Source organism: Drosophila melanogaster, chromosome 2L (assembly GCF_000001215.4).
Source record: "Drosophila melanogaster chromosome 2L".
NCBI lineage: Eukaryota > Metazoa > Arthropoda > Insecta > Diptera > Drosophilidae > Drosophila > Drosophila melanogaster.
In genome coordinates, this window is record NT_033779.5 from 11,662,735 (window position 1) to 11,677,909 (window position 15,175).

A 15,175-nucleotide genomic window follows, 5' to 3' on the forward strand; every position below is an offset into this window, starting at 1 on the left:
TGTGTCGCCCAGATAATTGACAGCGATGTTACGAAGAAATTGAGGCAGACAGTTGTCTAGATGCGAATTTAAAGGTAAGCAGCTGCAAATGACTCACTTAGGGAGTCGGTCGAATCGAAAGTTTCCATGTCTGGAGCAGATAAAAGTATCAAATCAATAGTGGGCACCACTTGGCAAAACGTGGGGCACCACCAGAAAGTTAGCCAAGTCATCGACATGTGGATGAGCCATGGCAATAGTCAAATGGCCATTTCGCTAGCTCTCTAATTGCCAAGCCAAAATAACAGTCAACAGAGGTCAGCTAAAGTCAAAAGTCTAGACAACAACTGTTATTTTCCACTCCCACCAAGCTGCTCCGTAATGTGCTCCATTAGTTTGGGAAAAATGTGAGGATGACTGCGGATATGGACGTGGATATGGGTATGGAAAATCTGCAGTAAATTCGATTAACTATGCATGCAAATGCCATTGGAAACATGAGATATGAAATTAATTCGACGTACCATGAAACACACGTCAGGAACTCATTTGGATGGCAGAGCTCGATGAGATCCGTGTAAGCGTTAAAGCGCCGACATGACTGCGGACAGGAATTCCGCGTGGTGTAATTCACGGAATGGAATGGAACAGGATGACGTTGTGATGAAATGGGATGGCTTGGTCGTGCTGCAAACCAAATATTAGCTCTGCACAGCTGCACTGTTTTTCAATTAAACTAGCTGAATGCTCCTTCAGTCGTGCATTAAAATGAAAATTTAATCACGCCAACGGCCATGGCTGCGAAATGAATCACATTCGCTGACCAGAACCTGAACCCCGCGACTCGATCGGGGAAAAGGAAAAATGCGAGGCTGAGGCCATGGAGGCGCATACGTATTGTGAGGAAATATGTAATTAAATTTTTCTCCCGTATGTCATGTCTTCGCCTCGGCTACGATGATGGTTTTTTTATGAAGCCTTTATGGGTGGCAGTAGTTCTTCACACTACAACGGCTATCAAGCAATTGGAATGTAAATTATTACAAAATGTGATGGATAAATTCCTAATAAAATGCCTTTTGCCACACTTAAGGGAACTATTACATTTCAAAACTATTTCTTTCCTTTAGGTTTTAGTGGGATTACTTTGATAAAATATAAAAGAACAAAACTGCAGGTTATCATAGCATAGATTGCAGTGTGATTGTGTGACTGTTTGCCGTCCGCGCTAATGGGTAACAATTAATCGTTTCCATGCGAGACTTTGCTTACGTGCTCGTTCATTATTTTAAAATGCGCATCACAAGTGTTGGATATATATTTGTTTATCGCTGGCTGCGACTTGCAGCCCGTTTAAAATGGCTGTGGCAAGACTCTGACCACACGCCCACATTTTCATGCCACGTGAAAAGGGAAAAGACCGCGCACACACGATTTTCCACGCTGATAGAGTGAATGGAAATGAATGAATGAGGAATTTCACTTACCCCATCCCCATCCACATTCACATCCGCATCCGCATTCATGTCCATGGCTGCCGCTTTCTTATCGCAGCTCTGGGCTGCGCGCTGCATTTATATTTAAATGTATTTAAACGACCGACAATTTGAGAGCATCGCCGTTGTCAGTGGCAGAGCTGCATGGTCCCAAATACGGAAAACGGACAACGGACTACTCTCCTCTCATTTGTAGTCCAGACCAGGCCAAGGAGCCAAGGAGAAGGAGTCCGGATGAAGAAGGATCCGCCCCTCCAGCTGCAGTCCCATTTGTTTGTGCTCTGCCCGGCTTTGGCTTTCCCTGGGGTTTCTGGGCTCCGGCTGCTCGGGCTGTGATAAAAGTAAATATGTGGCATTGGTTTGTGGCCTGGCGGATTCTCATTTTGGCTCGCTTCGAATTCGGTTTTCGGACTTGCTTATTTTCCGCTGGAAATGCGTTCTAGCGTAATTTTTAATTAATTCACACTCGGCCCGGATCGCGCCCACTTAATTAATATTTGCATTTGTTATGCGAAACTTATTTTAAAGTGAACATTTCAATAGCCCAACCAGATATTGCTTTTGCCAGAATAAGAATTCAAAAAATATTATTTTTAGGCAAGAATAAAAGGGAGAGGTATTCATTAAAGTTTCCAGATCCAGATTTGGCAACGTTTCTAGTATACCCTGGAGAAGTACATGCAGCTTGTAGACAAGCTCTATTAGAAAAAAAAAAAACACAACACTATTCGTTTGGATATCTGTTTAGTTCGGTTCGACTTTTCCGAGCGCAGCTAATTTTGTCGAAAAGTTTAATACATTGAAAACTAATTTACGCTCGCAGTGGAAAATAAGTTTCTGTTCTGGTAACTTTCGACACATCCTCCACTGCCTGGCATTGCATTTGAAATGTGAATTTAATAATTTGGTTCGGATTCGGCAGCCAGCTAGCTAAACTAATTGCTGAATAAATACGAAAAATAGTAAATGCCAAACGCTTCCACGAATATAATTAACTTTCTAAAAGTAAACACAATCTTGACTGCCAACTCAAGACAACAGCTGTTAATGAGTGCAGTTTGCTGGCAAGTTTGTGGCCCTGCACCCGCAACTTTTACCAAGGAGTCATTGTTCTCAATCCGAGTGCAACTCCACTCGCAATTTACGCATCTGGCACCCCGCAATCGCTGCTGACGCCCGCTTAGTTAATATTGGCCAAGTTTATGGCAAGTGGAAAAGTTTAGCTCGAGCACCCACCTCCCGTCCCCCTACCACTCACACTTTCAGATTCTAGATCCTAACTCCTAACTCCTACCAAGTGGCTGCAAGTGATATGGGTAGCACTATTGATTTACCGTTGCTCAAAGCCATCTTCTGACTAGACCCGCTGACGCTAAAGCCCTGACATCAGACGTCGCGCCGATGTCGCTGTCGCTGGCCATTCCCCCGCTCTCCGCTCTTACAGCACAGTCGTGGCCGTCGCCATGTCTGCTGCCAGCAGCGAACGGAAACGGAAGTCGGAGCAACTGAAGCGGACTCCAAGGACACTCGCGCATCGAAGCGCTGATGCCCTGCGGCAGTGGAATAAGTTAAATCGCAATTTTGGCCGAACAGTGCAAGCTATTCACAATTATTTTAAGTGAAAAAGTAAAGCTTATTTATAAAACAAGTATTTAAGTAATATTTATTATAAACATCTTGGCTTAAACGGCCAGCTGCACACTTGCAGTCTAAGTTAACACAAATATGTAAATCTATGCAGCTAACATTCCCGTTTCATTCACGTTAGTGTATTTTGACCACAACCGAAGCAATCGGTGTACATAGCTCGCAGTTTTTAGCCCTCGTCAGTGGAGTTTTCCTGCCGCTCGCTACTTGCAGGCAAATGTTGGACATTTTTACGGTTTGGCAAGTGTCAACAACACAGTAGCTTGAAAAGAACGAGGGGAAACGCTGTCAGTCCGTTCTAAGACAAACATTTTATTTATTGTTTCCTAGGAAAATCAGGGCGCGAAACCACCACAAATACGAAATAAGACCACTATTAGAATTGGAATTGGCCAACAGAAGTGCAACAATTAGATATTTGAGTGGGAAATGTGTCTTAAATATGTGGCATTATTTCAGCAAAAATATAATGGTGTATCGAGTTTCTCTTATTGGTTTGGACTTCCAAATGGAGCTGGAAACATTGCACTTTTCTTGTTCATGCCTCAACCAATTTCATTTCGCTGTTCGATATTTCAACAATTTTGCCGTGGTGTGGTGGAAAAATATGCTGACAGAATTTGATGCTATGCCTACTACTGGTATTATTATCATCGATGTGCGGATGAAAAACAAAATGCCGCAAAATTGTGTGAAATGCTTCTGAAATGGGCAATAATGGGATTAGGCTGCGCATGGCAAAATTGTCCAAAAAATACAGTACGTATGAAAATAGTCGCAAATCGAATGGAAATATCAGACATATTTTAGATTAGTGCTCTGGTTGGGAAAATTTCAATCAGCTCTAAATGGTTATCAGTGTTCTAAGCCTTGAACTAAAATTATGGCATATGCAACATTCAAAGCCACCAATCATCGAAATTGCCAATTTCGAGAAGCTCTCGACCAGATTGAGCGACTTGAGCACTCTGGGGAAAGCATTTAAAAATTATATCAAAAAATCCTGTCAGTCTTAAGCCGGCATTTGGCAGGAAAACAATGAAACTTGAGGCTGAAGTGCAGCAAAGCTCTTATCGAAATGGCAGACACAGTTGGGGAAAGTGAGGCGAAAGTTTTAAGCGTCTTTGCACGCATACAATTTCTCATGAGCAGCAAATACAATTGCACAACAAAAATTCACAGGACCCAGACGGGAATAAGAATAAGAAGTGCACTGAGACAGCCAAAAGGCTTAAACGAAAAGAATTTTAAGAGCTTGCCATCAGCCAAAGGTTTATTTTTTCCCTTTACATCGAGAGCTAAAGACAGTTTTTCCCCCGCAGTCAAAAATAAAGAGAAATAACCATGGAAACTGAGGCAGTGACGCTTTCTCATAACGCCTGACGCGTTTTTCCAACTGCTTCAGCAGCTGTCATTTCATTAATGCTTTTATGAGCCTCCAAAATGGTGCAGAAACGAGTCCATCGAAATTAAAGGTAAAACGCCAAAACTTTGCGCATTAAAAAAAGGGAGCTTTGGAGCTGAAGCAATGATAGGGACATTCATTTGATTAACTCTTGCAAATGCCAATTAAAAAGGCACCAATTCGAAAGTTTAATTCGAAAAAAAGGCCGAGGAGTTCGTGGAAGAAAAGCACTGCAATGTTCTTTGCTGACCTTTAATTTGAATCTATTACAATGTTTCATTTTTATTGAGTCAACTATAGAAGACTGAATGGTAAATAAATTTTAATTTTAGTACTCGCAAATACATTATTTAAAGGATCTGCCTGCTGGAGGGGAGCAGGCGAAGCGTAGGACAAAGCCAAGCTAAGCCATAAAAATGTGTAAGGCAAATAAATTTTAAGTGAAATACTTGTAAATGAAAACAAATGTAGCACACATAAAACACAACAAAAGTGAAAAGAAAGATGGAGGCAGAGGAAGGACAATGGCTATGGGTCACAAAATCCTATATTACGTATACGCCATGTTCATGTGCAACTGTATGTAATAAATATTGCAAGGACACACAAATAAGATCGCCAAGGACATTGGGAAATGTTTGGCTGTGGCTAAAAATTCGCCATAAATTTGGGCCTGGCATAGGCCCAGCGTAAGCGATAAATATCGAAAATCAACTAAAAATGACCAACAATGCTTTATTCAATTTGGCACAGAAGTGAGGGAAGGGAATTGCTTTTAATTGATATGCGGCAGAGGGCGACTCCTTTTCTGTGCACTAAACATAAATTTACAGCAAGCATAATTTATGCTAAAATAAACAGAAATTAATTTCATATTATTTTTGCCTTGTTTGCCAGCGGGAAAACCAATTCCCATGGACAAACATAATGTTAGAAAAATGCTGAGTTGTGTATGAAAATCCAAAATTATTATAACTATTCTTTCGAAGCCTGAACAATACAACACACATTTCGATAAATTCAATACAATTTTTTTCGCCCATGTGGACTCATAAAATACTATACACTAAACACTCAATACACAGTGTAATTAAAATTAATAAAGCTCCAGCACGCTTCAATGTATCTAAATTCTTTCGTCTAGTTGCCCAATTGGCCACTTGATGTACACTTAATTAAAATGCACTTATTCCTAATTCACCATCGACTATCAGTTTCATGAAGTATTTATCTCTCGACCATCGGGCCATACAAATTGCAAATTTACATATCTAATTACGACCACAAACAATATCGTGCAGGCACTATTAGAAATGTAAATTTGACAAATAAATCCAAAGACAATAAATTGCGAAAAATAATTTATAAATACATAAATAAATATTTCATATGCTACGTTGGCATTAACAGCTGTCGTCTTTTATTCAGCCGCCACTGCCAATGAATATTCAAATAACAAACTTTAATCAATGCAATTTTTATCCAACTCTCTCAGATACAAATGAATATATCCATATATCCCCGCTGCTGCTGTGGATAACCGCAGTCGGACATAAATTCCATTTGTATGACAGGTGAGCTGGAGCCGGGTAAGCCGACCACAAAAGCGACAAAAGCAAACGTTTATCACGATTGTTTTGCAAATGATTTAGAAAAATACGCAGCAACCGCAACACAAGTGATACCAAAAACTTTGAATTCATCCTGACCACAAACGAAAATATTTTACCATTTTAAGATAAATTATTTTCAATTAGAGCTTGTCATAAGTCTTGCGACAGACAGATGTTAGAACTTTTTTGATTGACAAATTCGCAGAGAGCATGGCAATTCGACAGCAAAACACTTAAGCTGGGCACTTTTTTTTACCAAGTTTGTAGGCCAACGTAACCTTTTTTTTGCTAATTAGATTTAGATTGGTTTGTATCGGGTTTAGTAATGAAAATCTGACATATTTCAAAGGGGAAATGGGAAATAGTTTCATTTCTAAAATGAATTTGACCTCCATTCAAGGAGCACTCAAAACGGTTTGATATATCGAGGCCAGACGAAGAATCGTTTGCCTTAGCCAACTGCTCAGATGCCAAATTATAATGTGGGGGCACATTAAGCGACACGTTCTCTTTATCATTTGCATGCTGGTTGTGTAATCACCAGAGAAAGCAAAGGGAAAGCCACCCACTCGGCTGGAAGTGGGAAAATCACAGGACAAGGTGCAGTAGCTGGGCGGCAGGAGCAGGAGCAGCAGCAGCAGCAGCAGGATATCCTGTCACGTTTTCAGTTGACTTGACTGCTCCACGCAGTGGGAGTGTGTGCCGAGTACTTAACCGTTCAAGTTGCTCCGGCTCCGGCTTCGACTCTGCCTCCAACTCCAACTACGAGACCAACTCCGGTTTACTTGCCTCTGGGCCACTGTCGTCAATGTCTGCGGCTGATACTACGACAGCACAGGGAATAAAAACGTGAGAGAAGAATTGCATTTTGTAGTATGCTCATCGTAAAAAAAAATTTACCTTTCAATTTTATTAATTCCATCATTGGACAGATCTTAATTTTGGTTGCCCATTTCTTAAAATCTGGTAACTGCTTCAAATAGTTCAGTAGTTGGTGTATTTTTTCAAAATTAATTTAATCAAGGTCTGTATTTGTTACAGTGCAACTCCAACTGGTTGGCTTGGCACCTCGCCTTGTAGTGGTGTGAAAATTAAAGGAATTCCGTTATTATTTTGCCTTTTTCCATTTTCCCCAGCCCCATTGCATGTGCATATTTTGTGGAGCACTTCGTCGCAAATTAAGTCGGCGCAGCGCAGCAAATGCTGCATATGCATGTGGCATGGGGCCATGTCACAAGTGCTTAGTAGACTCATGACAGTTTCTTCTGCATAAACAACAACAGCCACCCTATATCCATCCTCCCTCGAAGGATGTTGCCTGGTGTGGATGTGAATGTGGATGTGGATGTGGATGCAACGTGCAAGTAATTTGCAAAGTAGAAGCTGCAGACGCCGTGTGCTGGTGCAACTTGCAGCTCGGTGGTGCAGCTTGCTGCGCGATGTCTTTTGCTGGCAGCTCATTATGAGGCGGCTTTTGTGCGGCTTTGATATATGATTATGACGCGCTGGCTCGGGAAAACATGAAAGGAAAGAAAAGGGTTCCGTTTCGACCATAAAAGATTTGAATAAGCCTGCGAGTCTAGTACTGCAATAAAAAACAAAAGCCAAAATAACCTAATGTCAACAGCGGTGTAAAGATAACACACGTAAAAATGTATTTATCCAAATTAAAGTGATATTTACAAATCGAATATTTAGTATAAACTTAAAATATTTTATTCAAATGTCAACATCAAAGGGAAAGAGCAACATTGAATTCCAATGATTCCCAACATATCCAATTGGACAAATCCACCTTGAACAGGGGCATCAACTTTTCCTGACTTAGACCGACCAACATCATCAAGCATTTATAGACAGAGCATAGACAGTGATTTGTGGGCATGAAAAAGGCTTTTCTATCGGAAACTCGAAGGTGGATGGAAAAAGCGATTTCGAGCAGGAAGAACTGCAGACGAGCTTTTGCTGCAAGTTGCAGCCAATCGAAAAAATGTCACCAAAAAATTGGAGGGACTGAGCCGCGCTAAGCTCTCAAATTTTCCTATTTTTTCCCCTGTCGGTTTTCCCTGTGGGCTCCTGGCGTCTAGACGGCATTTGTCATGCAGCCAAAGATACATTTGTTTGACTGCGGCCAGGCGACAAATACGGCCAGAAATATTAATGCCGAGGAGCGAAACTTTAAAGTCCCCAATCGGGTTCACCTTCGCCTACGCCCAGGCATTATTTGCACTCGCTTCTTGGCTAATTACACGGTAGTCATTAGCGCTGCCCCTTTGGGTATTGGTAGTTAATTTAAAATCAAAATGGCCGGCGCCTAATCGTTATTGCAGGGGGAAAGGGTTAAGTTGCAGGTGGCAATAATTGAAAAACTTTCGGCCAGCCTACTAATTAAAAGTTTTTTGGAGCCCAGTCATAATCAGGAGCAGAAACTGGAACAAAAACAGGAACAGAATTGGGATTGGCTGTGGGAATTGAAGTTTATTAAGATGGCTCTGAGGTTCATGACTTGCGTTTATTAAATTAAAAGTTTCTAGCCTGGCTGTTAACGTGATTAGGCCAAGGACACCCTATTCGAGGGTGATGATGGCTGACTTATGGCCAACATTTGCGGCAGGACGGGTATTGATGGCCACCTCTGTTTTGCAACTGAAACCGATGGCAGCCGAGCATTTCATTGTCTCCGATGACATTGGATAACTGCAGTTCAATGCCTAGGCGATTGTATGGGATAAAGTCGAGGGAGTTCTCCCTTTAATCTCCCGGGGAGAGGTTCTCTGCTGCTTGTGGCATGACTGCTAATGAAATTGTGCATTCAATCGAGTGGAACGATGGGAAAAGTCAATAAAATTGATGTAGCATAGAGAGCAAGGCGTTGCCAGAAAATGCACTCTAAGGCAGGGAAAAGAGGACGGGATATATATCTCCATATATATCTATTCAGCGAAGCAGAGATCGGGGGTTGGTCCACTGCCAAATGAACTTGCCGGCACAAAATGGAAATTGTTGATGGGGGAATTCGAAATGCAAAAAGCGCACAAAGCCGAACTATTTCGGAATTTCAGCAGTTCAGCAATGCAATTGCAATCAGCAAAAAGTGAAGCGAAATTAAACTAATATTAAGTATGCGACCCGTTAACCAACGGACTTTAAGGATAAATATAGAACATTTCAAAGCTCCAGAATATATATCTAAGATTGATTCAAATGTTTTGCAAATTATGATAATAGTTAACTTTAAAGGAGTTAAAAACTAAAAACATATAGAAGTTTATATTTACTACTTTTCTTAAGAGAAAAAATATTTATTTACTTACCCTAAAACATTCCTTCGTTATATAACATTTTTAAAGCCGTTGGACTAAGTTAAAGAGTCACAATACATTTTTCTGCCTTTCTTTTTCGAATATTTTCGCTTCTTTTGATATCTGGAAACATTTTTTCCGTATTTTGAAGGATGGCCAAATAGAAGGCGCCGCGGTGACCCAACTCAACTATGGCTTATACAATCGGCAACGCGAAAACGGCAAGTGCACTTAGCTAATAAATCTTTAATGCTGCCAACATTTTCTGCAATGCCGGGCATTCGTTTCAAGGTTGTCCTTTCAAGTGCTAGGAGGCGGAAAGGAGGAGCGCTGGGAACCAGAAGGAAAGCGCGAGTGCTGTCAAAAATCTTTCTTGAATAATTTGTGTGCGATTCGGTGGCAGTTATTTTCATTTTTTTCTTATTCAGCCTCTCAACTTCCCTTGCTGCTGCTGCTGCTAACCTTCGTCAGTAAGCCAATTATGGTATTAAAAAAAAGCGTAAGGATGGATGGCATTAAGAATGTGTAGAGGTCCAGGGAAACGGCAAGGTCGGGTCACAAGTTGGCCGCCTGTCGCCAGTCGACGGACTGCATTTAAATGTAAATTGAAATTAATTTCCCTGGCAGCAAAAGGGAGCACAGAGTGGCCAGACCAGCCCCACCTGACCTGGTTAGTTTGATGTGGGTTACCTTAGCCCAGTTTCCAGTCCACGGATCGATGGCGCAGCCCATCTGAAGTGGGGGTCATACTATTGACGTTTCTGACACTTGGCTGCCATCGGAAGCGGCGTTAAATTCAATTTAAATTGAATGTACTCGACATTCGACATAGCCAGCTGGAAAAAGTCTTTACTTTCCAAAAGCCAACAAGCTGTGACTTAAAATCCGCCGGCTTCAAAGGGCTACTTGAAGCTAACTCCAGGATTCCCATTCTAATAACCCTAAGTGCTTTCTACTTTCAAATTGAAAAGTCAACAGAGGGCATTGCAATATAGCGCACAAAAATGGGATGGAAAGACTGTACGGCGCGACTTAAAATTACAAAAGATTAAAAAGCGAAATATAAATATTTATTTGCGGTGCGAGCTTGAAGTCAGGCAGGCTTGAATCGGCATGCAAAATAGTGCTGGGATATGGCCTAAGAAAGACAAAGGTGTCCTTTGTGGTCCGAACGTTCCCGACACTCTGAGCTCATGTAAATCCATTTTAATTAATTCTAGACAGAGGTTATTTCCCAGCATAATAATGAAGCCGTGCTGAGGGGATAAGAGCTACCAGAGCGAGTCCCTAAACCCTTAGGTGCGGCAGGATTTCGCAAAGGATTTGCATTTCATTTGAAGTGGATGAACGAATCTGAATTGTCGCTGCTGCTTCTGTCTAGGAATTAAAACTGTACGATTAGAATAAATAGTGACCGAGTCAAATTCGAGTCGCTGCTCGATCAAAAATGGCAAATTTTATTACATCAAATTGAAATGGCAAATGGGATTTGAATATTGATTGCAGCTTAGTGCCGTTGAAATCGGTCTATTTGCATATTGCTTTCTGAACGACACGAACTTTTCGAGCTTGGCAGGCGACGGTCTTAGCCGCTTTGTTCGACAATGCTGCCAAATCAGCTTACCGAAATTACAGGCCACTCGGGCGTATGCTCGATGTGCCCCGCCCCTGTAACTGTGTCCTTTTCATGCCACGCCCTGCATCTGCAGAGACCCCGAAATCTGCACTTTCTTAACTACATTACGCTCGTTGCGCAAATAAAATAAAATTTGAGGCCCGGCAGCAGTATCAGGAGCAAAAACTTCCTAAAAACGAAGGCACGTAAAAGTTTCTGCAGGATGGAAACTGACTAAACCGATTCGACTGTACAGCAATTTGGCCTGGCTCATAACAGTTGGGCCAAGCTGGCCCATCATTTATGCCTTTGAGCGCATAATTGCCTTTAATTAAGGTGTATTGCCGACTCCTGCAGGCCGGGGGCCCAAACAAAAATTCGATATCGTGCCAGGGCTTGCAAATTGCCAAATGCTGCTGCATCGGCAGAAATTCAGCCCCAACTCTCCAGAAATGCCGGGCAAGTGTCTTTGAGCTGTCATTAAACGCCAATCTGCAAATTGACAGGCTGCTAGTTAACCGAAATGAGCTGCATTCGTGTCCTGGCAGCCGGCCAAAAATGGGGCTCGTAATATGTAACCGACTTCAATTTACTTGCGCCTCTGGGTGGGTGGTCCTTTAAATATGCAGCGATTAATGCTCAAAGAAAAGTTGAATTAATTATTCGTTTCGGGCATTTAGTCGATGGAATGCCAATGCACATTTTAAATTCATTTGCTGCAGGTTACATAACGGCGAGCGAACTTTTGCCAAGACAGCTGCGCCGTGTGCAAATGTAAACGCCTGTCCCCGGGCTAAACACGAGCCGGATAATCAAACACACACACACACTCATACTTGGAAGCCAGGAGCTTTGTTTGTTAATTAAGAGCCAGAAACAAAGTCATAAAGAAGACAGCAACATTACAAGTGGAACAAGGTGAAGGAGAAGAGACGGAGAGAAACAAAAATCCAAAAAGGGATTAAGAAACAGCCGCCGGCGTGTCTAACACACTACCAACCTAAGCACTAAACAATAACCATTTTTATAAAAAATATAAAACTGCTTAACTGAAGCAAAAACGATAAAAAAAACGACTTAAAAACCTATTAAAAATCAATAAACAATTTTTTAAAAATATTTTTTTTGCGAAATCTTTGACTTCTTTTGATACTTGTACAGCAGATATACTTAATTAAACATTTAAATTTTTTTTTAATTTGTAATTGTTTTTCTATAATAACCGACTTTTGGTAAGGATACAAAGAAAACGTAAAAAATAATGAAATCCATGTGTGTTACATGAAAGCATTTCTGCCAGCCCTGAATATGTTTTCCGCCAAAGGACCTGCTGAAAATGAAAACTGACTTACATTTTGCCCCTTAGACTTTATCCGGTGTTTTGTTGATTTATTCATAATTTCTGGAAATATTGAAGCCATCTGTGTTTTGCGTTTTAAGCAATGCTGCAGACTCACTGCGACTGTCACGTTATAATGAGGAAATTCGATTTCATTGTCACGCATTTCCAGCTGCACTGCGTTCGGCTCGCTTTCCCCAAACGCAATCGCAAAAATTACACATACGCCCCGTGTGCGTCAAACGTGTCTGGGAATCCATTCTGGAGCACATCACTTAAAGTAAAACCGAGCACGGCGCACGGCTGAATTTATTAATATATGCGCAGCGCGTTTCCCGTGGCCATTGGAGCGAAATGCCGTTGCTGATGGTTTCTGGACATGGACTTGAACCACGGGCAGAGTGTATAATTATGGATGTGTGTGTGTGTGTGTGAGCTTGTGGCAGCCAAAGAATGAATTCCTTTGCACAGAACACTGTGTGCCACCGTCGAATACGCAAGTGCAGTGGAAATTATGACGCTATATATTTTGATAAAAGTTAATTTTAATCTGTTAAATAATAATGCTTTCAAAGCACGATATTATAAAATCAAGAATGCTAATCAAGCTGTAAAGTTTTGAAAATCAAACAAAACTCTCTGACTTCTGGTAAAAATTACACTTTCAGTGCAGCACAACACAACATCCGCAAAAATTGTCTTCTTCTGCCACAACATCTTCCACAAAAGAAGGCATCAGCAGCAGCAGCCGCAGCGCAAATGCATATGCAAATTCGGTTTTTTAGCAAAAGCCGCACATACTCGTATTTGCATGCCTCCCAGACGCCAGGAGGAAAATAGGACCTTCGATCTCTGCCCCTGGATTCCCGGACTCCTCTTCAGACTTCGGCAGTAAACAGCTTCTTTATCTAACCCGTTTTTCGTTCGCTTCGTCGCTGGTTGTGGTGCAATTTTCGGTCTTAAGTAGAGCGGAAAATTAAAAACAAATTTGCCACAAATTTCATGTTTTCACTTTACTCTCTGCTGGCCCGTTTTGTTCTTTGCTCCTTACCTGCTGCTTTTCACCTGTAAATTGCATTTTTCATGTTGTCTTTTCAAACGATTGTTGGTGATACACATAAATTGCAAGAGAATTACCAAATCGTATAAATGTTGGTAGGTAACTCATCTTAAATAAATTAATATCTAACGAAGTTCAGAAAACATAAATTTCTTTTTTTTTTTATAAACTATATTTATTTTATATTTATATTTGTATATTTGTTTATTATTTGTTTATATTTGTAACGATATATGAACTATTTTCTGAAGAATTTAAAAATAATTCTGCCTTACTGGTATTGAACTTCTTTCGCAGGCAGATGGCACGGATTCCCATCGTTCCTATTGATTTCTGTATCCATTGATATCTAAGACGACTTAAAGTAAAACTTCCACACATTTTTACCCAGCTGGCTCAAAGCCATTCCAAAATTTCGTGTCTGAGGCACGTTACCTTTAAATAGAAACGACTCAGTAAAATGCTCCCCTCATTGCGCATTCATACAAGGACATTTAAAGCAATTACGCCCCCGAGTATTATTCAACTGCAACTTGCTGACAACGGCTAAGGCAGAGGGCCAAAAAAAAAAACAAACAAAAGTGTCTGCAACTCCGGTTTCCTCTGCTCGAGTTTCGTTTTCCAGGACCCCGAGTTCTGAGTCAGCAAATCGAAAGTCGAGCAGGCCGCAGAGGCACCAAAGCAGAAATAACTCGGCAGGCCATAGGATATAGAAGGGCTGCTCGGAGAGACAATAACATTTAAATGATTTTAATGGCAGCTGTTCGATTTTATTGACTTACGCCCGTCGAGGACGATTCGTTCTTCGTCCTCTGTCCACCCATTCCCATTGTGTGCAAATGTTATTTGCTAACCGAGAGTAATCAGTGGCTTGGGCTCGAGGTGGTCTCATAATCATAAAAATTATGGTTACTAGCGACCAAAATCTATGTCACTGGGTTTTTTGTGTTTCCCCCACTTTCGCCGCGAACATTCTTGCAGAATCGCCGTCGGCAATCGAAATGCGCAGCCAAGCGAAAGTTGCTCGAGTGGAAATGCAATGAAAATATCTGGAAGTCAGGCGAAATGCTTGCGGCGCACCAAGATAATCAAGATTTTGCTGCAGCACCATGTTGTCTTTGTATACTTTTTTTTCGACTCAAATATTTACCCCTATACGGGCCGTTATGGCAATTTGGTCAGCCTTTGCCGGCAAAAGCCGTTTTTTTATTAATCGATATAAAAAGCAGGCAGAGATGGTCCAAACAGATATTAAATCTGAACTATAAGCTACACGGCACTTTTTACCAATTTTATACGGACGAAAAACTCACAATTCCATCTGTCAAAGAGTATTTGTTGTACCCCTTTATAGCCCCCAAAATAAATATTGTTTAAATTATGAGCACACTGAGCACTTTAAAAACATCAAGGTTTTTTTCGTGCTGGTACCCATATGACAACCCTGCGAGTTTGATTTAAATAAATAAATAAAAATATTTCATATACATAAATGGAATTTTTTCACAGAGCGGTCTGTATCACTTATACCGTGAATAGTTTTGTAAAAGAGTTGGAAAAAAAATGATTCGACACAAAAATCCAAATGCCAATGGTTATCATTACGATGTGTGAAGTAAAGACAGTGAATTGAAAAACACATTTTATTACGATAGGTAAATGTACTGTAAGAGGGCTTAAGCAGATCATAAAAACGTAATGCCAAAAATGGAATATGTA

General features: G+C 41.0%; 1 protein-coding gene and 1 long non-coding RNA gene across 2 annotated transcripts; both read left to right on the forward strand.

The window, feature by feature from the left end:
* The first annotated feature begins 524 nt into the window (after positions 1-524).
* On the forward strand, positions 525-1,138 carry CG44477 (uncharacterized protein). Its single transcript, NM_001298918.1, has one exon. The coding sequence runs from the start codon at positions 577-579 to the stop codon at positions 682-684; it is 108 nt and encodes a 35-aa protein (NP_001285847.1). The 5' UTR covers positions 525-576; the 3' UTR covers positions 685-1,138.
* A 1,368-nt stretch (positions 1,139-2,506) lies between these two features.
* Positions 2,507-3,076, forward strand: lncRNA:CR44481 (long non-coding RNA:CR44481). Its single transcript, NR_124205.1, has one exon. It is a non-coding gene; the product is annotated as a long non-coding RNA:CR44481 (long non-coding RNA).
* The last annotated feature ends 12,099 nt before the right edge of the window (positions 3,077-15,175 follow it).